This window comes from Haliaeetus albicilla, chromosome 27 (assembly GCF_947461875.1).
Source record: "Haliaeetus albicilla chromosome 27, bHalAlb1.1, whole genome shotgun sequence".
Classification (NCBI taxonomy): domain Eukaryota; kingdom Metazoa; phylum Chordata; class Aves; order Accipitriformes; family Accipitridae; genus Haliaeetus; species Haliaeetus albicilla.
In genome coordinates this window covers 16,155,800-16,177,558 of record NC_091509.1, presented here as the reverse complement: position 1 = coordinate 16,177,558, position 21,759 = coordinate 16,155,800, and the positions used below count along the sequence as shown (strand labels likewise).

The 21,759-nt window shown below is 59.0% G+C and overlaps 1 protein-coding gene across 3 annotated transcripts in view; it reads right to left on the bottom strand.

The window, feature by feature from the left end:
* The window catches only part of CAMK2A (calcium/calmodulin dependent protein kinase II alpha), a 33,885-nt gene extending 12,535 nt beyond the window's left edge, over positions 1 to 21,350 (bottom strand). The window contains exons 1-11 of one of the 3 annotated variants that reach the window (XM_069772905.1): positions 21,047 to 21,350; positions 15,129 to 15,223; positions 10,549 to 10,608; positions 6,544 to 6,598; positions 6,148 to 6,213; positions 4,554 to 4,626; positions 4,071 to 4,173; positions 3,427 to 3,510; positions 2,723 to 2,817; positions 2,172 to 2,294; positions 1,295 to 1,378 (exon numbers count right to left, since the gene is read on the bottom strand). In XM_069772905.1, the coding sequence (XP_069629006.1) occupies positions 1,295 to 1,378; positions 2,172 to 2,294; positions 2,723 to 2,817; positions 3,427 to 3,510; positions 4,071 to 4,173; positions 4,554 to 4,626; positions 6,148 to 6,213; positions 6,544 to 6,598; positions 10,549 to 10,608; positions 15,129 to 15,223; positions 21,047 to 21,108 (900 nt within the window). In that variant the 5' untranslated portion in view covers positions 21,109 to 21,350. The remainder of the gene's footprint in view (positions 1 to 1,294; positions 1,379 to 2,171; positions 2,295 to 2,722; positions 2,818 to 3,426; positions 3,511 to 4,070; positions 4,174 to 4,553; positions 4,627 to 6,147; positions 6,214 to 6,543; positions 6,599 to 10,548; positions 10,609 to 15,128; positions 15,224 to 21,046) is intronic. The other 2 variants (XM_069772904.1, XM_069772906.1) reach the window with 2 other exon arrangements.
* Between the last annotated feature and the right edge of the window lie 409 nt (positions 21,351 to 21,759).

Below are 21,759 nucleotides of genomic sequence, written 5' to 3'. Positions count from 1 at the left end.
CCTGCTTGTCACCTGTCCCCCAGCCACCTCACTGGAAGGAAACTGGCCCACGGGCTGATATTCCCCTCCTGCCATCAAAAGCAGCCCTCGGTACCCGACTCCGTATCCCCAGCGCTAGGGCGTTGGGTTGCATCCTCCAAAACTGCCTTCTCTCCAAGATTAAAGGGATATTAAATATCCCCCGGGTGCATTTCAGTCTCGTTCTACCCTGCCCTAGATGTAGCATGACTCCACTGACCAGAGCCAGCAGCTGGCGGCAAGGGGAGCCACCGGGAGCGGAACCGGATTTAATTGCAATTAAAGCCGTGCCAGCTAAGAGCAGCAGGGTAGGGATTTTTCATGGGAGCCACGCAAAGATCACCACCACAAAATAACATTCATAAAGATGCTTCTCCTTTTCCAGCTGACTCTACTAACTAGTTGTTCAGTGTATAATGAGATTACTTTGGACTAATTGCTTACAGTAATGGATTACTATTTTGAAGTGTATGCCTGAACTAATTTGATTACTTGTCTAGCTGAAAAGTAATAATAGTTTATAGCCAGTTTCTTTTCTTGATAATCTTGTTAGTAGCCTGCAGCTGTACTGCTCTGTGCCACGTCGCATTCAGGCCTGGAGCGCTGATGGCTCTGACGGTGGCACAGATCAGCGCTGTCCCATTCTGTGTCTCCGGCTCTGGAGGAGGCATTGCAATTTCCAGAGCCCATTCCCAGTGCCGTGCTGCCAGTTGAGGCTGAGCAGCAGCCGGGAGATGGGTGCTTCAGGGAGGTGCACCAGCTTGACAGTGAAGCCTGGGGAGATGGTGATTCCAGAGGGGGTCCAGGCTGCAGCACGCAGCAGCATCCGAGAAGGGAAAGCCTGGGGGCTGCTGGTGTGGGTGAGCCAGAGCTTTTTGCCTGTCTATGGATCGCTTTGTTTCCTTGGCTGCAAAATGGCTTGGTCATCAGGCAAAGGGGTCTCACTGTGCCTCTCGGATCCTTGTCCTGCCCCAAGGAGGAGCTTTGTCGACACTGACTCCAGTGGGAAAGTCCTCAACCCAGTGTCCAGGGCAGCTGTGTCACTCGCTGCTTTCCTTCACCATGGCTTTCCTCTAATCACTTGGGAACCCCAGCCAGATGCAGCCTCCACCCCACTCGGTCTCTCTTCCCTTCTTCACAATGGGGATCCCCAAATGTCCATCATCCCCACACCGCTGACCCAGAGCCACCACCCTGTCCTTTCCCACACGAGGAACAAACCCACCAATGACCCGATCACGCATTTTGCAGTCAGCTTGGAGAGTACGAGAGTTACCTTCAGCTTCCTCCGGGCATTGAACTTCTTCAGACAGTCCACCGTCTCCTGCCTGTGCATGCATGATGCCACGGTGGCACGGTGCTGGGAGGAGAGAGACCCAGCTCAGAGCAGGCGCCGAGGGGGCAGGGGGTCCCCCAGCCCCGCTCTCACGCGCATGCACACATGTGCGGTCTCCTGCGGCCAAGGCACGGGCCAGAGCTGCCTGCAGCAGCAGCAGCAAATAAAACTTTAATAGGCAGCAGGACATCGCAGCTCTGGAGTCAGCAGGATCTGCTCTGGTAGTGGGGGCGGTGGGGTTGCAGGGAGAGCTGGCTGCCCCCTGAGTTAACTCCTCGGCTGACCGGCCACATTTAGCAGCGTGCTCAGGGTTTGCACATGGTATGGGGTCCCAGGGTTAAGCCTCTGGGCTCTTCCTGCCTTTAGGACCTGATTCAGAGTGAGAACCGGCAGCTGGAGCAGCGGGGTGCAGCAAGGGTGGCGGGGGGGGGGATTGCTGCTGGAGTGTACGGATGGATAAACATGAGCCTGCTCCCACCGTCCCTGAGGAAAGGCCCCCCCCCAGCGCAGCGTGACACCAAGAAACCAGCCTGTCCCCACCAGGGCTGGGGACATGTGTCCCTGCCATCACCAGCTCCCCTAGGACATGCTGTTTGCCTTCACACTCTGGGCTTGTCTCTGCTGTAAAGCCTCAGGGAAAAAAAGGCTGCTCTGAGAGCACTGGGAGGAACCATGCCAGGAAACCATCTTCCCAAGATGGAGAAAAGAGCCAGACAGCAAGGTTGATAAGACATGCTCCCCAGTGAGATGTTCCCCCTTTGCAAACCCCCACATCTCTAGACCTTCAACCCCAACTAGTGAGTGCCACCAAACTCACCGATATCCAGGGGTGCTTCAGAGCCTCCGCTGCCGTGATGCGCTTGGACGGGTTTATGGTCAACATCTTGTTGATGAGATCTTTCGCTTCGGGAGTGACTGTGTCCCACTCAGGGGAGGGGAACTGCCAAAGCAAAGGGACCAGGGTGAGAGACTGCAGGGAGCGACAGAAGGAGCAGAAGCCCCTTTGCAATTGGGGTGGTTCTCCTGCAACCCTTTGCTCCTGCCCATGGGACAGGGACAGACATACTACTGGAGAGACAGTAGCAACTGGAAAGAGCTGCCAGCTGGAAAACTGGAGAGCAGGGATGGAGGGAGAAAGGTGGAAGGCCCAGGACAAGACCTATCTGTCCTGCAAAGTGGACCTGAAACATGCCAGCGTGTGCACCTGGGCATGGCCGCTTGGCCAACCCTCTGTGACCAGAACAAAGAAACTTGGTCCTGTCTGTCTAAATTTGTCCTGGTTGCCCTTCTGGAGCAGCAGACTGCAAGGCAGGGACAGCAGGAGAGAGGGAAGACCATGAAAGGGGGGAGTAAGACAAACCCACTCACATCATAAGCCCCAGCCTTGATCTGCTGGTAGAGTCGGTGCTGGTCTTCATCCCAAAAGGGTGGGTACCCAACCAGCAGGATGTAGAGGATGACGCCTGCCCAGGAGAGGAGAAGTGGGATCAGTGGGTGGGAGTTCATTGCTGTAGGTATGAGCAGACCCAACCTGGGGACTGGCCGAACTCAAGCAGAGAAACTGAGAAATTAGGGAAACGGGAGGATTTGCTCCCTGATTAAAAAGCAAAAGGTTCGTTGGTGGGTCCAGCTCCATGCTGATGTGCTCAGCGGCTGGGGAGATACATGGCTCTGGCAGCCACCATGCACAGCCTCAAGCCAGGTGCCCCATCGTGGCATCATGCCTCCTCCCCATCGTGGGTGGAAGAAGGCTCCCCTATGGCTGCAGCTGCGTGGAGGCATTGCCTGACCCCACCAGCACCGCAGGGCAAAAGAGTCGGCATCTCCCCCGTTTGGGGATTTGGGTGCATAGCAAGGGGGCTGATCCTTCAGAGAAGGGTGCCACTGGACTGGGAAAGAGGGTGCTGCTCTTGGGACAGCCCAAGGTAATGTGCCACCTCTTGGCTAAATCCTCCAGCCTGACCTCCCTGAGACATGTCTAGCAATGGCCACTCAGGATGGGTGAACAGCCTCCCTCATCCCACGCAACCCAGCCCAGGCGCTCCTGGCATTTCAGCCCCAGTCTGACTTACCGCAAGCCCACAGGTCCACGGCTTTGCCATAGGGATCCTTCCGGAGCACCTCGGGGGAGAGATATCCCGGGGTGCCAGCAAAACCTGGGACAGACAACCAGTCACACACCGCCGGCAGGCAGCCCCCATCCCCACACAGCTCACCAGCAGTGCCTGGTGCCCGGTCGAGCCGAGAGCCCTGGCACATGCCGACCCAGCGGGACAGGCACGCTCCCTCCAGAAACCTCTGTGACTCCCGAGAGAAGAGCAAACCGCGGCTTTCTGCCAGTGGCACCAGCCAAACCCCAGGATGGTGCAGAAGGCTGGAGTGCTCTGACATGCACCTCCAGCACATGGAGAAGGCTTTCTTCCTCCAGGGTCTGCCCCTGTTGCCGGCTTGTCCAGCTCACCAGGACATCTTGGTGACTCACCGAGTCCCTGTGGAGCTGTTTGCCTATGCCCTGGATCAATACTGGGCTGTTTCCAGGGGCACACTTGGAGCCATCAACCTCCTCATCCACTGTGCCTCCTAGGCTGGTGCTGCCAGGATGCTCCCATAACCTGGGGTTCAGGTCCTGGGGATGTGTGTCCCTCCTGGAACCCCCCCTGACCAAACACACCAATGAGAGCTGGAGGATGCCCCAACTCGGGCCAGTCCTACTCACCAAACCACGCTTGCTGGTCCCCCTCCACCTCGATGGCAAGGCCGAAGTCAGCCAGCTTGACAGCGGCACCTTTCAGCTTGGATGCCAGCAGCAGGTTCTCGGGCTGCAGGAGGAGACAGGGGTTGGAGAGGAGCGAAAGCCCCACGGGGCCTTTGTTGTTGCGGGGTGGTGGGGACTTCCCAGCACAGCACAGAGGAAGGTCAGGGCTCTGGATATGCTCCTCAGCTGCTTTGTCCTGCTGTGTGTCCCGGTGTCCCCGGATCCTTAGAGGACCATGGACTACAAGGACCTCCCTACCCCCTCTCCCTTGTGTTGTTTCACCCCAGAGCTAGTCTTTGCTCTGTGGCTTTCCAGAAGCCCTACATGGTGTTCCTCCCCGCTGTTTCAGCTGCCCTGGAGGACACTGGGCATTGCTCCACAGGGTTTTGCATCACAGATGGGGTCCCCACCTCCTTTCACAGGCACTTCCCCTGCAGCTCCTACCTTCAGATCCCGGTGGACTACCCCCATCTGGTGGCAGTGCAGGACGGCCTCCAGGATCTGCTGGATGCAGTGGCTGCGGGAGAGAGGAGAAAGCTCACAGGAGTGGCCAGCGAGGCAGTTTCCTTAGACACTTCTACTCGGCTGCATCTCACCCCCCCCATCCCTCTCCCCAGCACGCTTCCCACCAGCAGCCCTGCAGCACAGCTCAGTGTCCCCCTCCACCGAAAGCCACACACCTGTGGAGAGCAGTTGTAACCCAGTAAGATCCCACCAGAGCTGCTGGACACCCAGTTGCAGTGAGCAGGAGCATGGGGGCTACAGCTGAACCCATGGGGTCCACATAGAAGCAACATGGGGGGGAGCTGGAGACCAGCAGCAGAGTCACGATGCCAGCCTAGATTTGGTTTCCAAACCCAGGCAGAGAAGATGTTCTGCTCAGACTTAGACCTAACCTTTGCTTCGGCCCCATTTCCCTGGCCTCCACTAATGCGGGTGGCTCTTGCTGCATCTGTTCGCTTTGTATCTAGTTCATTAAACCCCAGCTCTGCTGCATGCATGAGAAAGGGAAAAAGACCAAGGCAATGATCTTTTCTGCTCCAAAACAGCTGTGTGCAAGGCAGAAGGTGTTTATTTACATGTATTTTATTTTATTTATATGACACTAATAAGTGGATGGGTTGTAAGTGGATTCAGTGCAGGCAACCCATTAAATGATATTGTTTCTGCCTAGAAATAAGGGATATTTCCATACAGACAGAGGTAGCATCGTGCTTACACGACATTTGTACGGGCTATGCTTATCCTGGGGGCAAAGCCAAGAGGCACAGTGCTATCTGGAGACTGGAGACGGCCAAATCATGTCCCCTGAAAAAATGAGGCTAATGCTGCTCCCTGGATGAGCTGCAAGGACCAAAGGTGTAGCTGAAATGCTACCCAGCCCCCTGCCTCTGCAGCAGGGTACCTGGAAAGTGCCGGTGGGAGCGTGGGAGGGAGCGGAGCTCCAGCACATCCTCCCACCCAGCCTGTCTTGACTGCTCCTCCTTAGTGCTTTCAAGTGGTAAATGCCAGAGAAACGCTTGCAAATGACTTTAATGCAGCTGCAAGGGGAAAGGGTGAGGACTGCCGGGTGTCTGTGTTATCCCTCTCCCGGCTGGGGCACCAGCCTGATGCTGGGCTTCCTCCCTGCCAGCCTGGGGAGCCCTGCTGTCCCCCAACTGGGGACCCCCAATCCCGATGCCTTGCTCCTTTACCGGGAGGTCAGCTGTGGGCTATGCTATCAGCCCCAGGGAAGAAGGATGCTGCGAGCGATGGCTGGCAGCTGCCTGGTTCGAGGCAGGAACCAGCCCTCTGGTAACACACACATTTCTTGGCACAGGAGCCGAGTGAGTTAAAAAGAGGTGTTTGGGGTTTTTTTTTTTTGCACTACACATCTGTTTTATGAGTACGCGCTGCAGAGCGGCTGTAAAACACCTCCCAGTACGGAAGGAGCTTATGCTGCAGAAAGCCAGATGCGTAGGACCCTGAGAGAGAGCAGCTCACAGGAGAAGGGGACAACTGCTGTCCCCGCCACAGCCCGGCGTGTGTCCATGCTCACCTGGCATCCGCTTCGCTGTAGTACTCCCTGGCCACAATGTCCTCAAACAGCTCCCCACCAGTGACCCTGAGAGAAAACAGGGGGAGTCACGCTTGGCCATCTCAGCACAGCACGCAAAGGAGCTGGATTGATTTATAGCATGGTCAGCCCTGGCAAACCCCCCCAAAATGCCTCTCCACCACGCACAGGGGGAGTACTGGGGGTGCAGAGCAGAGACCTGCCCTCTGCCCAGTTTGAGGACCCAAGCTTGGTTCAAACCCAGCCTGCGGGAAGGGCTCGTGTGATGTGGAGGATGGGGAAAGCTTGGGGGGGGCTGCGGGGGTGCAGGGCGCACTGCCACAGGGTGGAAGCATGCAGCTGCCGGTGGATTAAGAGATGCATTTAACCATTACTCACAGGTCAAATATCAGGTAGTGGTGGCCCTCTTCGGAGATGCTGTCATGGAGCCTCACTATGGCAGAGACAGAAGGGTTACGGGTATGCCTGGCTCCCACCCTGCTCCCCGGGAATGCCTTTGCTCCACTTTGGGCACAAGCAGGAGCTGGGGAAGGGCAGAATGGGACTATTCCTCCTCCCTCCTCCTCTTGCTATTGCCGCTGGCTGGGTGGGGGGGGTCCCCGCTCAACAGGGGACCCCAGCCGTGGCCCCAGCCTTGGGCAGTGATGCAAGGCCCAAAGGTCACATCCAAATCAGGGATTGCCTGCGGCCAGTGCCTGGCCAAGGTCCCGGGCAGCTGCTGGGCTATCTTGGGTGCTGGGCAGGCTGCAGGCATGGGTGCCCCCAGCCCAGCCCTTTGCTCCATCAGGAGAGGTGCCCAGGCGCAGGGAGGGCTCAGCCAGGGTGCTGGGCTGCCAGCCCTGGCACCAACAGGGCTTTTTTTATTTTCTGCTCATGACCTTCCTTTTCTCCTTGGGAGGTCTCGGGTCAGGGATATCCAGGAATCACCACGGGATGAGTTTCCTTCGGAGGAAGCGGTCTCCCCGTCTCCTCCCGCGGGGCTGGCATCTCACCCCGCTCGTCACACCGAGGGGCATCCTCTCCCCTTGGACACGTCTTACCAGGTACAGCTGGGTGCAAACCTGCCATCCTGCAGCTGGGTTCTGGTTATTCAGGCTTAGATCCCTGCTCACAGCTTAGCAGGCAGATGTGCAGTGAGGGGACAGGCACAGAAACAGGTAGGATGTATAAAGACCTCTCCAGCATCCTCTGGCCCCCACATCATGTTTTATTCTGGTTTCCCTGAGGCTGTAAATATTTAACCCTTCCTCTTTGCTCACCTGGTTTCAGCCTGATACAACTTTCAATATCTTTGAGATCTTTGGAATCCAGGGAGGAAAAGAAAACGTTCAGGTGAGTGATTTTGTGGGAATTTGTGCTCCTCACCCATTTTACCGCAGCTAAATCAGCTGAGCCCTGTATGGAAACATCCTCCAGACTCAAATCTGAGCCGGGGGAGATAACAAGCCCCAACGTCGAGTGCAGACACTGTGCTACATCGCTCTTCTCCCAGGCCAGCAAACGTCGCTTTGCTGATCCTACCCCTCCCTCCAAGCTCAGTGCGCAGATCCAGCCGCTGCTAAGAGCAAGCTGCCAGCAGCATCACCTCACCCTGCAGGGGCAGAGGAGGTGTGCTGAGCCAGACGGCATCTTTCCTCTTGGTCTTGTCTATTGACACAATTTTCTCCTCTTATTTCCCTGGCCATCTTTCCTCACTGCCAGTCTCCACAGACATCCCCTGCTTTCCAACACCACTATCTGCTCCCTGTTTTTCTCCAACATAATCCCAGCTTTTCTACCTTCCTCTGCTGGAAGAATCACATTTCCTCCCATTTCATCTTGCCCGAGAGGGATTGGGGATATTGTGCCTGGGATCCTGCAGAAGCCAAAGTGTTCAAAGGGGGATTAGGCGAGTTCAGTGTGGATAGGGCCAGCGTAACTACAAGCAGATGGTCCGGATACAACCCCTGCTTGGGGAAGTCCCAATGCCCGTGGCTGCCAGGAGCCAAGGAGGTATAAGAAGGAGCAGCTGCTCTAAATATAGCCTGATCCTACAAGTATCTGTTACTGACCATAGTCACAAAGAGCTGCGACAGCCAAACCACTCCAGCTCAGTGCCGAGAGCCGAGGCCGGAGTGGGACACAGCTTTGGGAGCGGGGGGTGAGAATACAACGGGTACCAGGAGTTAAAACTCCAGGGCTTGGTGTAGCTGAAGTTTCCCTGATAAAGCAAGGCTTCCCTACAAGGACACACAGCTTTGGGAAATGGCAGCTCTCCCTAATACATCGCCTGGTGCTATAGATGTGCTGTGGGGTCCTGGACCTGCCCTCGACCACCCACACATGGCCTTCTATGCAGGGCTTTCCAGCAAGCACAGTGCAAAGCACAGGTTGGTTCCTCCAGGATCACAGCCGCTGCACGGCATTCCCACGGGAGACGGAGGGACCCACCTCGCTGCAGGAAACGAGTGAGGGGCCAGCAAAGCCCCTTGGCAGCTGGGGTGCTTCTCCCAGGGACGGATCGAGAGGGGGTTTTCTGCCTTGCCTTGCCTTGCCTTGCCTTGCCTTCCCCATGCCCCTGGCAGCCGTGGCTCCTCTTATTGGGGCTGGTCTGCAGCTCGTTCCAGCTCCTGGGTGGGTAATTAGCTGGCTTGTGCTGCATGGAAGGGAAGCTGTGAGCCCAAGTTTCCAGGCAGCAGGAGCAGTGGGGGGCTGAGAGTGTGGGGTGGGGAGGGTGGAGAAGAACCTCCTGGGTATAAATAGCAGCAGATTGGGCTTGTTAGGATCTCATGCCGTTAACCCCTTCCAGCCTGGTGCAGCAGGGTTGCTCGAAGCCTGCTATCTCTGCAGGTCACAGCCAAACAGCGAGGTGTGGTGTAGGGATGGGGGAGAAGGCACAGGGGGGCTGAACTGCAGGACAAGGTGTTTCTGTCCCCTGAGACCCCACCAGCCCCACGGGCAGGTGATGGAGAAGGAAGGGAGGAAAACAGCAGTAGGTAAAAGCTGGGGCCAGGCAGGGAGCTCTGGCTGCATAGCCCAGCTACCATCCTGCAAATCCTCCTGGAGGGGGTTCCTCTATTTTTAGTATTTCTTGCTATTCACGCACTTTGCAGTGTGTTTCCTCCAGGTCTCAGCGATCCCCATGTGTATTTTGCTGCAGAGGAAAGGCCCCGGCTGCTGCTTTGACTGGGAGAAGCTGGACTCCCCGCCGGGACCCCAGCAGGGCAGCTCCTGTGCGGGGCATGGGTCCTGCCAGAGCAGAGGCAGGGGGAAGGATGATGGCCAGATCCTGCAGGGTCCGGTGCCCCGGCAATGCAGGGGAGACCTGCCACGCCACTGTGTGCCTGAGTCAGATGGAAGCTGACAGGCTTTTTATCTGAACTGAAATATTTATGGGGTGGGAGCCGTGTGGCTGGTCCCAGTGGCACTGGGTCTGGCTCCCTGGATCGTCTGCAGCGGTTCCTGGGAATGGATGGATCCAGGCCACCGGGAGCAGCGAGGGGGCCAGGGAGGAGCCCAGCCAAAGGGGAAACCTCCCAGCTCCCAGCTGCAGGGTGCAAGGGCTGCGTAGCTCTTATCCTACTCCCAAATGCTTTCCCAAAAGCTGCAGGATCCCACTGGGGTAGGCACATTCCAGGATGCAGTGGAGAGGAGAGGGGGTTCATCCCTGCTCTTGCTGCCGGACCACCCCCAGGGACAAACAGCCTGCATCAGCATCACTCTCAAGGCTGGGGTTTGGAATTTTCTTTACTGCAGTTTTTTCCCCTCCCCTCTCTCTCTCCTTCTGGCCTATTTTTGTCTTTTGCAGGGGCTCAGGAGTTTTCCTGAAACAGCTTTTCCGAAGGAGGCTACTCTCAGATGGACGGTCGGTGGGAAAGTCTTCGCTTCCCCCCGCCATCGCTCCTCCTACACGCCCCGCGCTGCTGCTGCTGCTCGGAGCTGCAGCCGCTTTTTGGAGCATGCAGAGGAATAGAGCACCCGAGGGGGGGGAGAGGAGTAAAAATAGTCCCTTGCAGCCTACTGGGGCCCCGCTTCTCCCTGAGGGAGTTACGGCCAAGTGGGTTAGGTAGGACCTACTTCAATCCCCCCACACTCAGTGGAGGCCTTTCTTCCCCTGACCCCATTCGAAGATGCTGACTCCCGTGAGGAAGAGGAGGGACGGCTCTGCAGATCAACAGAGCGGGCTGCTGCCGAGACCCTTCTCCATCTCTGGGATGGTAGCTGGAGTGCAAGGGAAGGACAAACAGCCCCTGCTGCTGCAGGCAGGGCTGAATTTGGGGACCCCCCCCAGCCCCGGTGGGAGCACGGGAGAGCAGGCGGGCACCGGAGCCGGGCACGGAGCACTGGTGGATTTGCCCAGTTCCTTGCCTGGCACGCGGAGGGTGGGGAGCCGGGTGCGCTTACCGATGTTGGGGTGCTTCAGGAGGCGGCAGATCCGGGCTTCTCGTTCCAGCTTCTGGTGATCTGAAAGATGCAATGGTCTTAAATTAGGGTCTGGGGAAAGGGAATAAACTGTTCTCAGCTCCTGCCGTGCAGGAGGAAACCTGGGGGGACAGAGCAGCTGGCAAGGAGCAAACCCACCCTTTTTTTATCTGCTAAAGAATAACAGGTTTGGAGACATGTTCAGCATCAGGGCCTGATGGACAGTATCCCAGCACGGATGCAGCCCCCAGCCAAACCCCCAGGCACCAATGCCATGGGCAGTCCTGGGCTTTGGATGATCCCTTGCTCTCCCTTCTCTTTGCTGAACAACCCCCGATCCCCTCCCAAAAACCTCAGAGCTGCCGGGGTTATCACTGCCAGCAGCACTTGTTCTGTTTTCTTTTATTCAGACAAGCACAGGCAATCAGCAAGGACATTTCTGGCCCCAAATGGTACAATTTGAACAACAAAAGATAAAGCCGACCAGCGAGAGATATCAAGCTGAAACGGGGCTATCCGCTTCGCTCCCCTTCTCTATCCCCAGCTGTTTCACATCAGGTCTTTGCTCTCCTACATCGCAAAATCCTGGCTCTGAAAATTTGCTTCACCGTGGTGCCTGTCTGCAAACAGCCAGCGCAGGTCCCTCTCCCCGGCTTTCACCGGGCTCAGGAATGTGAGACAACAGAGCTCTGGGCAAAGCAAATTGAGCTGAGCCAAAAAAGCCTCCACCCTGGGGCAACCCAGAATGAATTTTCAAATAATTTTGTTTCTTCTTCCATGTCTCTGCACTTTTGTCCCTCCTTATACCTGACCCAACCACCCTGCACGGAGGTGTCTTGTCTTGAGGCATTTCGTGCTAGGAGGAACCCAGCAGCTGGGAGAAGCGAGGATATAATTAGGGCTGCTCGTCTCTCAGCACTGTCACTGTTACCTTGCAGGTTCACACCCCAGAGTCTCGCTCTGCATCAAACCTGGGTGTCTCCGACCGCTGAGACGTGAAGCCAACACAGCCCCTTCCCTGCGGGGGCTGGAGCCTTCCCCAGGGCTCAATATCCCCTGTCCAGCGACGGCAGGGCTCGGCGTGGGCGAGTCACCCCAGGGCTTGGGGCGAGTTTTGCAGCCTGTGCTGGGATCCGGGAGCCAAAGGCTGGGACAGACTTGGTGGCCTCGTTCAGCTCCCCACGGTGTTTCCCCCAACGGGGGACAACCTGCCCAGGGTGGGACAGGATGACAGGGCGAGGTTGGGGTTTAGGCTATTGCTTTTCACAACCAAAATGCATTGTAGGGTGGAGGACAGGGACAGGATAGAGGGACAGTGTGACCAGTGGGGCAAGCACTTGTCTGGGAACGGGGGAGCTGCTTTCTGCCTCCTCTTCTGCTCCTGCCTAACGGTGATTTTAGGTGAGTCATTGATTGTCACTCTCTGCCTCAGTTTCCCAATCTGCAGCCTGAAGTCTGGGGCCAAATGGCCCATGGGGAAGCCCAGCATTGTTGGTGTCCAGTAAAGCTTCTTTGCTTCCTTACAAGAGGCCAGAGATCACAGGAAAGGGAGGTGAACGTGACCCCAAGCATGGCACCGCTCCGTGTGCCTGCACGCTGCTGCCGGCCGAGCCTTCAGCTGCACAGGGGCGAGCGTGGCTGCTGGCGCAGGGCAGAAGGCTGCCCCATCCCTTCCCTGCTACGAGCCATCCAACTCGGCTCCCGCTCCCCGGCTAAGCCACCACAGCAGCAGCGCTGTGCGGCCCCCCCCACCCCCCAGCCGCTGCCCCCCCCCCCCCTTTGCATCCTCGCAATCTGTCACCACCAAAACGCGTGTGAAGGCAAAGCCCGGCACAGGCGGCTTGGCGGGGAACGCTGGGAGGCTGGGGAGGTTCGATAAACTGCAAACAGCACGGGGAGAGCGTAGGAGATCAGCAAAAACCAGGCGAAATGGAAAATGGATCAGGGAATTTAAAGGGGGGGCAGAGGTGGGGGTCTCTCCAAAGGGGAAGAGGACAGCACTGGAGACCCAGTGGCACCCAGGAGGAGCTGGGAAAGGTGCTTATCCCTACAGGGGGAGGGCCAGGGACCCCTGGCCAGTCCCCATTAGCAATGCCCCAGCAGGGCAAACCCCAACACATCCAGCTGGCCATCGAAGGATGAAGCCGGTGCGGGTGCGGAGGAGGCTGCCGTGCCAGCGAGGCTGCAGTGCCTGGGGATGCAGCCCCGAGCATGCCCCAGCATGTGAGCACCTTGGTAGGAAAGGTCCTGGGGGAGAGTGGCCATCGCTGCCCCTGGTGCCACTGCAAGGGGAATTGCTGCCTGAAACGAGCCGCTCACCGCCCAGGGAGCGAAGGCAGCCTGTGCTCCGGGGGCTTTGCTCTTTCCAAGCCTGTGTGGGTCTTGCTCGGGCAGATCTTCCCCGCCGTGACTGCACAGCAAGGATGGGCTGGACACGGGGGCACAGCCCAGGGCTGGGTCTCCAGGTTTGCGGTTTCCTCTGAGCATCGTGTGGATACAACCCCTGCACGGGGCCGCAGGCTGGCAGGGGACACCCCTGGTTGTGCAAATGTCCGGGACAGGGCTTGCAGGGCCTTTGCACGTGGGTGGGATGGCTGTGCCAGAGCAGAGGGGCAGTGGGACAGACGGGCAAAGGGACAGGGGGATGTCCCTCAGGCAGAGGGACCCTGCTGAGCTTAGGGGGGCAGCTGCCGTGGGTCAGAGCATCCTCCCACCCACATGGCACGGCACGTCCACCACCCGGTGAAGTGCTGCTGGGAGCAGTGAGGCACGGCCGCAGCCCCTCTCCTACCCTACAAATCCAGCTGCTGCCTGGACCGAAACCCCAATTTTTCTCCAAAAACTCCAGTTCCTTTCCTGCTGGCTCCCTGTGTCGGCAGCTGGGAGGATGTCTGAAGAGACCATGGGGATATTTTGCAGCTCCTCTCATCTTCTCCCCGACCCTTCTCCTCCCTGCACATCTGCCCTCCCGCCCTTTGCGTGTGACACAGCCGGTGGCACATCCCGGTGGGACAGTGGCTCCTTGTGCCCCTTTGGGGATTGTTCCCAGTCTGGGGAAGCGCCATCCCCCATGCTAGCGTTGCAGAAATGGGGGTTTCAAGACCAATTTCACCAGGCAGGACAGGGAAAATAACCCTTCTGAGATCTCTCCAGGGGACAGACGGACACAGAGCCGCTCCAGGGACAGCACAAACCCCAGAAGAGGATGGAAAGGAGCAAACTGCCGGAGCAGGCGAGCAGAGGCAGGAGGGAGCAGAGGGAAGGCGGCTCAGTCTGCTCTCCAGGCAGCCCGGCAAACTGGGAGGTGTTTGCTGCCTGTCCCGCTGCCAGCTGGGGTACACTGGCAGGAGCCGAGTGCCAAGGCCAGCACCGCACACCTTGCCCAGAGCCTGGCTGGGTGCCCCGGACTGGGAACCTTCGGCCTCAGAGGAAGGGAATGGTCTGCATTCCCAAACAGGGACAGGGACCAGCACGGGGCAAGGGGCTCAGCGTCAGTGCTGTGCCGCCGCTTTGGCAGCACTGCAGGAGGGAGATTGCAAAGCACTGGTTTAATTTGAGGTCAGAAAGGAGTTTGTCACCATTTTCTGTGTTTCAGTTTTGCCTTCGGAGGTTAGCAGTGGCATCAGGGAGAGAAACTGAGAGAGGGAGTTAATTAAACCCTCCCGGCAGGGTGCTCACTCCCAGCACCCATCCTGCGCACCCGGCCAGGAGGAGCCAGAGCCGGGGACACAGCAGCTGCTGTCTCATCCTCTCCATCCTCCTCATCGCAGCTCCTCTGCCAGATGCCTGGGGGCAGAGGGGTCCCAGCCTCAAGCAAAGGGCTGGATGAAGCTTTTCTGTGCTGGCTCAGCTCAGCTTTGCCCGAGGAACAGCCAGGACAGACCTGCCAGCACCTCTTCCAGCAGCAAAGCAGCCAACGTGCTCCACCAGAGCGATTAATTAGACAGCAGTGAGGGGTGAGGGCCCATCTCCAGGTAGAAATTAAATCACACCCCCATTTGAACAACATTCCCATTTCATTGATGTAGGTACACGAGTAAGGAAACCTGCAGCCCCTGAGAGCAGGCACGGGGGGGTCAGCGGGGGCCCTCTCAGGGAAGGTGATGCTCCCGAAATAACTGGGCTACCCAGCGCCTGAGGCTGGCAGCAGTTTAACTTGCTGCAAGGCTGTAACCATCATTTTGCCGCAACGTGGCGTGCAAGGTGGTGGTATGGTCTCAGGGATAGAAATGGGGTCCTACATCTCCCTAGCCAGTTTGGGGTCTGGGAGCCCCCCAGAGCCCTGGCACAGCCGGGCTGTGGGTGCATCCCGGTGATCGGCTGGGATGCGGTGAGCGGCCACCAAGACATCTCCTCAGGAGGTTCACCCCATCCTTCAAGGAGCTCAGTGTGTACCACAGTGGAGGCAGGGTGGGATAAGGAGGTCCCCCACCACACACCAAATACCCCCCACCTCGCTGCACATCAAAGGCATTGTCCCGGTGCTGTGCAGAGGGGACAAATTCTCCGCTCCGCAAACCCTGCTCGCCTCTCGCCTCCCCGAAAACACCCCCAGCACCTACCTCGAGCAGACAGCTTCTTGGTATTGATGATCTTGGCCGCATACTCTTGTCCTGCCAACACCTTCACACATCTCCGGACAATGGAGAAAGCGCCCCTGGGAAGACAAGAAGCCGGAGGGAGACGTGAAGGGGCTGGGCACGGGCAAGGGCACGGCTCAGCCCTGATGTGCCTGTGGGGCGAGGGGCAGCCACGGGGATGGGGATGGGTGCTGGCTGGGGAAGGGCTTGGAGAAAACATGGAGGGCTCTCAGTTGGCTTCCCTGCACCACTCTTCTTGGGGAATGATGGGGGCAAGCACAGGTAGACCTGGGGATGAACGCAGGATTTGGCCCCCCGTGCTCCCCTGGGACACCCCAGGCTTTGTGTGCCTTTCCTCCTCTCCCTCCTCGGCTCTGCCCTACCTATCCCCTGGGAGAGAAGGAGCAGTGATTTACCAGGGTTATTGGCTCCTGACGGACACCAGGATGGCTGCAGCTGCCACGCAGCACTCGGCCGCTTCATTTTAGTCTGCGCATGTGGCTTTGCATGCTCCAGACCTTGCAATCACAGCAGCGCTTTGCAGAAGCGGGTGCAAGCAGCAGCAGTGGGTGCAGGTGAGTGGTGCATGGTCTCCCCAGCTGCAAAACTGTCACACAGGCAGGGACAGCCCAGGGAAACCTGCAAGCAAGGACCACTGGAGCCGAGCTGGACAGGGACTGATGCTGCTGCGGCTTGCACACGTGTGAACCAACGTGCAAGGGTCTCCTGGGGCCTGGCAGGCAAATAAGCACGGGTGCTTGGGACACTCCAAAGAAGCTCCTCTGCCCCCGTACCCCATACCCCGAGCCCTGCCAGCTTGTTGCACTGAAAGCACGCTGGCACGATGCTGGGAGCTGCAGCATTGCACACACACAGGCAAACGCACGCTCCAGCCCTGCTGAGCGCAACCTTTGTACCAGGTTCCCTTTCCTGCCAAACCCCTCCAATCGCTAAAATAACAACTATCAAAAGCAAACCCACCTCCTGCCCCACCTTCCCCCCTGCTCCCCGTCGCCCGCTCCCGCTCCCTGCCGAGGAATAAAAGGCCGCAGGCTGGCGAGTGGCGGCGGATAATTGATTTTACCGGTGGGGGCGGATGGAGACGGGCAATTTGGATTTGAATGTGATCTTTAGGAGAACAGGCAAACGGCGGGGTGCGGAGGGATGGGGCTGGAGCCCCAGCAGAGCCGGCAGCCCACGCGCCCAGGGCTGCTGCACAGAGCATCACTTGCGGCACGTGCCAGGCAGGAGCCAGGGGAACAGCATCCCAGCGCTTCCCAGCCTCCCCGTCTTGCCGTTTAATTGTGGCTGCTGGAAGAGCTGAGCTGTTAATATCCCTGTAGTCTGGGGGGGATTAATTGGAAAGGGGGGACAAAATGCTTTGTATCCAGCTTGCCATGGGGTGGGAGACCAGAGCCATTGCCAGCCCTGCAGTGCCATTCTCCCCATCCCGCTGGGAACCCCGCACTGCCTGGGGTTTGGGGGCTCCTGTGAGTCCCTGTGACCCATCTTTCCTATATTTTTCCTAAAGACATGTGTGCTGCTTTTGCAGTGGCAGGAAAGTCCGCAGCAGTGAGCGTGGCAAGCAGGGAAGCCCCCATGCCCACTGCCCCAGCTCGGGGTTTCTACCCCAGCCGCAGGGTTTCACTGTGGGACCTAACGTGGGGTTGGAGGGATGTAGGTCTCCCAGACCCCCTGAAGGCTGGGGACCCCCGGCCACTCCTGGTCCCAGTGCCCACAGCCACGCGGCTCATCCATTTATTCCAGCTAAACTGAATGGTGGGGAAGGGGGAGCCGTGGGAAGCGGGATGCAGCAGGCGGGGATGGGATGCACCACACTGCCAGAGTGCAGGGTTTCACACCCCCGGCTGCATTCATGGCTTTTGGCTCCTCCAGGCCTTTTTAACAGAAACCAAATGTCTATTTGTGCTCAGTGAAGTGCAAGCGAGACCCTGTGAGCCTGGTGGGTGGAGGGGACACGAAGTGCTGGGTGCGGGTGCAGGACACCCCAGGGTGCAGCACGCTTGCCATAGCCCTGTTCCCAGTCCCAGTCAGGCCCTGCAGGGGGTCTGCACTGGCCAGGAACCCCTCCACATTGGGTGTTTGACCCCGCTGGGCATTTCACAGCAGCCAGGCTCTACTCCCTGTGCCAGGCTGCTCCCATGCTTCCCAGCCCCGTGTGGGATCTTCCCAGCCTGGGAGAAAAATCCCCCCTTGGCTCCATCTAAATCCAGCATCTCCTTCCCTGCAAATGCAGGCTTCCCCCCCTGCACCAGGGGCTTACAGGGCAGTGTGGGCAGAGCAGAGAGTGCCAGGCAGGGAGCTCAGACCCATCTTAGTGCAAGAAACCCCTTTGGAAGGTGACATGCCCTGTTCCCTGGCCGTGGGCAGCGGAGTGGGTCCCTTCCCTCCCTCCCAGGGTGCTGGCTCTTTGGATGGGGCCAACCCCCATGGCAGCTGGGGGCCCCCATCTCTGCCTGGCTCGGAGATGGGGCATTCATCCCAGACAACACAAGCACATCCCAGTTTTAGCCCTGGACAGGTACATCACCCACAGGACCGTGGGTAGCGACCGTGTCTGATGGCTGCCATTTCAGGGTGACGCTGGACCCACAGCCCAGCAGCCAGCTCTGTCCCTCCAGCCCCGAGCCCTGGCACTGCTGGGTCCAGCCCTGCAGCCCCTGTCCCTTGGTCCCCCGGGCCAGACATGACCCCATGCCTTGTCCCCACGGCCTCCCCCTGCCAGCCGGAGCAGCGGCTCTGCCACCGGGATGCTCCGCTTCTCCCTTTTTCACACCTTCCCTGCCAGCGCCGGGCTGCGCTGCTGCTGCCCTCCCTCTCTCTTCAACACCTCCTCCTCCTCCGAGGCATTTTATCTCCTTTCTAGAGAGAAGAGTGTGGGCCGGGGATTTTTTGTTCCTCCATAATTTTTTTTTTTTTTTCCCCCTTTTAATAAAACCCCTCTCCTGCAGTTCTGGGAGCGGAGGGGCTGATCGTACCGCTCAGCACGGTAATTGTCTCCAGCCTCTCCCTGAACCTGCCGCGGGGGCGGATTTGGAGGCGCCGATGGAGCTGCACTTCATGTTTGTCCTACTCCGGGGGGCCGTGGGCAGGATCCTCTCCCTGTCCCCCCCCAGCGCTGCCCCCTGCCCTCACCCCAGTCCCCTCCTGCAAGTGTGGGGCTGTGGGGGGGATCGGAGCAGCCTCTCACTTGCTTGGCTTTGCCGGGGCTGCCACGGGAGAAGGTTTTTCCCAGCTCCATGTCCCTCGCTCAGGACAGATGCCCTCCCCGTGCCTGGGAGGTGCAGGGATGCACCAAGGGCTCCTGCTCCATGGGGCAGGCTTTGCAGACCCCCCCTCTCCCCATCTCTGTCCCCCCACAAAGCCCTGTCGTGGTGCTACCAAGAGGTGTGTGGCATCTTAAAGCCCCGGCTTGCCTGGGTGTCAGGATGGGTGACAGCCGAGGAGATGGCAAAGGAGGACAGTGGGTGCAGCAGCCTGACACCCAGAACCCCTCTCCTGTCAGCCAGGCTTGGGGACACCCCGTGTGTGTCCCCCCAGCAGACTGTCCCGGTTCCTTGGGGACAGCAAACTCAAGATGGAGCCTTTCTGCTCAGAGCCCCGCTGCTCCCCTTCGGGGTCTGGCTGGGGGAGAGCCATGCTGCCCACCCTGCCTTGCCCCTGCTGGGATGCCCCCACCAAGACCAGCCCCAGGAGCATCTCGCCAGAGGAGGAACGCCGCTTCCCACTGCCAGTGGCTGCCGCAGCAGAGCAGAAGTGCAGCGCTTCGTCCTGATTTCCCTCTCTAAGCTCACAAAGTGGAAATTTCCCCATGGGAAACCACTGATTTTTGAATGTGCCAGGATGTGCTGGAAACCATCCCGGTGGAAAATCCCCAACCCAGTGCCTTGACCAGCCCAGTGAAGCCCTTCGCTTGGGAACATGTCTCAGTGCTGCAGTGGTACCAGCCCCCCGGAGAAGAAGGGAAAGCTGTGGGATGCTCCGAGCTGGGGATGCTGCCCCGAGCCACCAGCCAAGTCGCGCTGCCTCTGCATCACCCCAGGAGGTCTGGTGGGCCGGGGTGCGAGGCTCGCAGGGCGCTGGCGAGCTGCTGCGCCAGCTTTGCTCCTTTATTCGTGAACGTGTTAAAATGCATCTGTCGAGGTGGTTTTACATCGTGGTGCCGGGTCATACAGGTAGCCCACAAGTCTGGGTTCTCAGCCCTCTGTGTCAGCACCCACCTAGCAAAGCATTGCATCGCAAACGCCTCCAGGATCCCTCCTGGTCCTCCCCCATCACACCTGGCCTGCAAGCTCCCCTCCACATCCCCACAGCCATGTCTGCCCAGCCAGGGCCCAGCAGCCTCCCTGCAGGCACCCAGCAGCCGCTGCCTCTCCTGCCCACCCCCTGCCCACCCGCTGCCACCACCACAGAGCCTCAGAGCCCAGAAAAGCTGAGAAACCTCTGGAAAAAACAGGTCCCAAACCCCACCTTGCCACCAGCTCCCCAGCGCGTACCCATGCCCCTGCCCGCAGTGCCGGCTGGGACTGTCCCTGCTTCAGGGACCTGCTCCCCATCCCACTGCTCCCCACCAGCACCTCGCAGCCACCCCAACGCTTGAAGGGATGGACGTGCATGTCCTGGGACCGGGGGGTCCGCTTGCCTCCAAGGAGCTGCACTTTGTAGCAGCAACCTGGTCCTCCCATTTGGCTGGGGAATATTAACTGCGTTCAGCCTGGCACAAAGTCCTCCCCTGTTTCAGCCTCTCGATTTCTCCATCTTTGTCCTCTCCTTTCTCCCTCACCCCTGTTTCGCACGCCCACGCGCGTGTGGGCGCATGTTTAGGCGCAGGCTGTCCTGCGCCCGGGCGATGCGGTGTTGCGGGGCTGGAGCAAGTGCCCTTGCCTACGGACGGACAAAGCTGCCCATCTGAAGCATGGGCATCAGTCACCCAGCACAGGCACCCCCGAGCATGCCACCACGTCGCTGAGCCACTCCGAAGGGAACACGGCTGCACGCCCCAGATTTACGCATCAGCTCCGAAAAAAGGCACAGAAACCAAAACACAGGCACACGCCTGCTCACTTCTGTGCCCGTTTTACAGCCACATGCTTGGCAAGACATGGAGCATCCCTCTGCCCCACAGAGAGGACCTGAAATCTCCTGCTCCACCCTGGGGTACTCGGAGCCCCCCAGGATCGCCTCGCCATGCACGGACATTTCTGTTTGCACACACATGCACACACACATGCACCCTGATCCAGGCACACGCAATGACACCCGGACCTGCCGAGCTGAGCCCTCGCCGGCAGGATTGCCGGGTCAGGCAGGGCTGTGGCTCACCTGAGGGGGCACTCACACTGGGACAGGGGTGGGAGACACCCCGGGTCTGTCCAGGAGCTGCTGGGGTTCACCAGGGGCTGCCAGGCAGGTTGGGTCTCCTGCAGGACTAGCCAAACCCCAGTGAACCCACACAGAGAAATTCCCTAAAGAAATGTAAGGAAAAGCCCGCTGCTTTGGCTTTCCTCCTCGGCTGTCCCAAACCTCCTCCCAGCTGGAGAAGTTCCCAGGGGAGCCGGCAGCATCCTCTTTCCGGAGCATTTTTTCCATGAGAAGGGCAGCTGCCCCCTCCCCGGGCAGCTCCAGCCCCCTGGGGTGACCCAAGCCCCCAAATGAGCACCCATCAGCAGCCACCCGAACTCGGGAAGGGACAGAGTGGGCAGGACTGGGGCTGGCGGCCCCCATCCTAATCCGAGCCCCCCCCCGCCACCACTCCCTGGTGCCTTTGCTCCGTGCCTGTCTCCTTTCCCCCATCTCTGGCGGTTCCCAGCACCGCTGAGGCTTTTCCCCAGCTGGGGCACAGCCCCACTTTGAGCATCCCAGCCCCATCTCCAACTTACTTGCCCAGTTCCTCGAAGAGCTGGTACTCCTCGGTGAAGCGATTGCAGGTGATGGTGGCCATCCCGAGGGGCTGGAAATGCTCCCTCCCCAGTGCGGAGTTTGGGGCAAGCAGCTCTCCTCTCGCTCCCTCCCTCTCCGTGTGCTCCCGGGGCTCTCTCCTCGCCGAGGTAAATAAGGGAATATGTTTGATTGACAAGCCCGGAGATAATGATGAGGGCAATTTGTCTTCTCAGCTTCACAAGCCTTCGTCAGCATCCCCGTCCCCATGGCGACCACCGCTGCCAGAAACGCCCTGTTTCTGTTGCCGGGGCAACTGCTTCCCAAACCTGCCACCCGCCCGTGGGGACCAGGGCCCTGCTGGGGACCCCGGCTCCGGGGGCTGCCCGGGGGTCACCCGCCTGCTGCGGGGGTGGGGGAAGTCTAAACTGCAAATATTAAAGGCAAATTAAAGGACGTGGCAGTGGTAGAATAATTGGGGCAAAAAAGGGTTTCCATGGAAACTGTGGTTTCCATGTTGCAGGAGGATGCTGTCGCCCCGGCAACTGCTTCCCCCCCCCTCCCAAATACAGGCCCTGCTGGTGCCCGCAGTGGCATCCCTCTGGGGTCTGGGGGGCTGTGGGATGGGGGACACGCTGTGGCGAGTGGGAGCAGCTGGAGCAGAAGTGTGTCAGGAGAAGCTGGAGAAACCATGGCAGGTCCCCAGGTCCCCAAA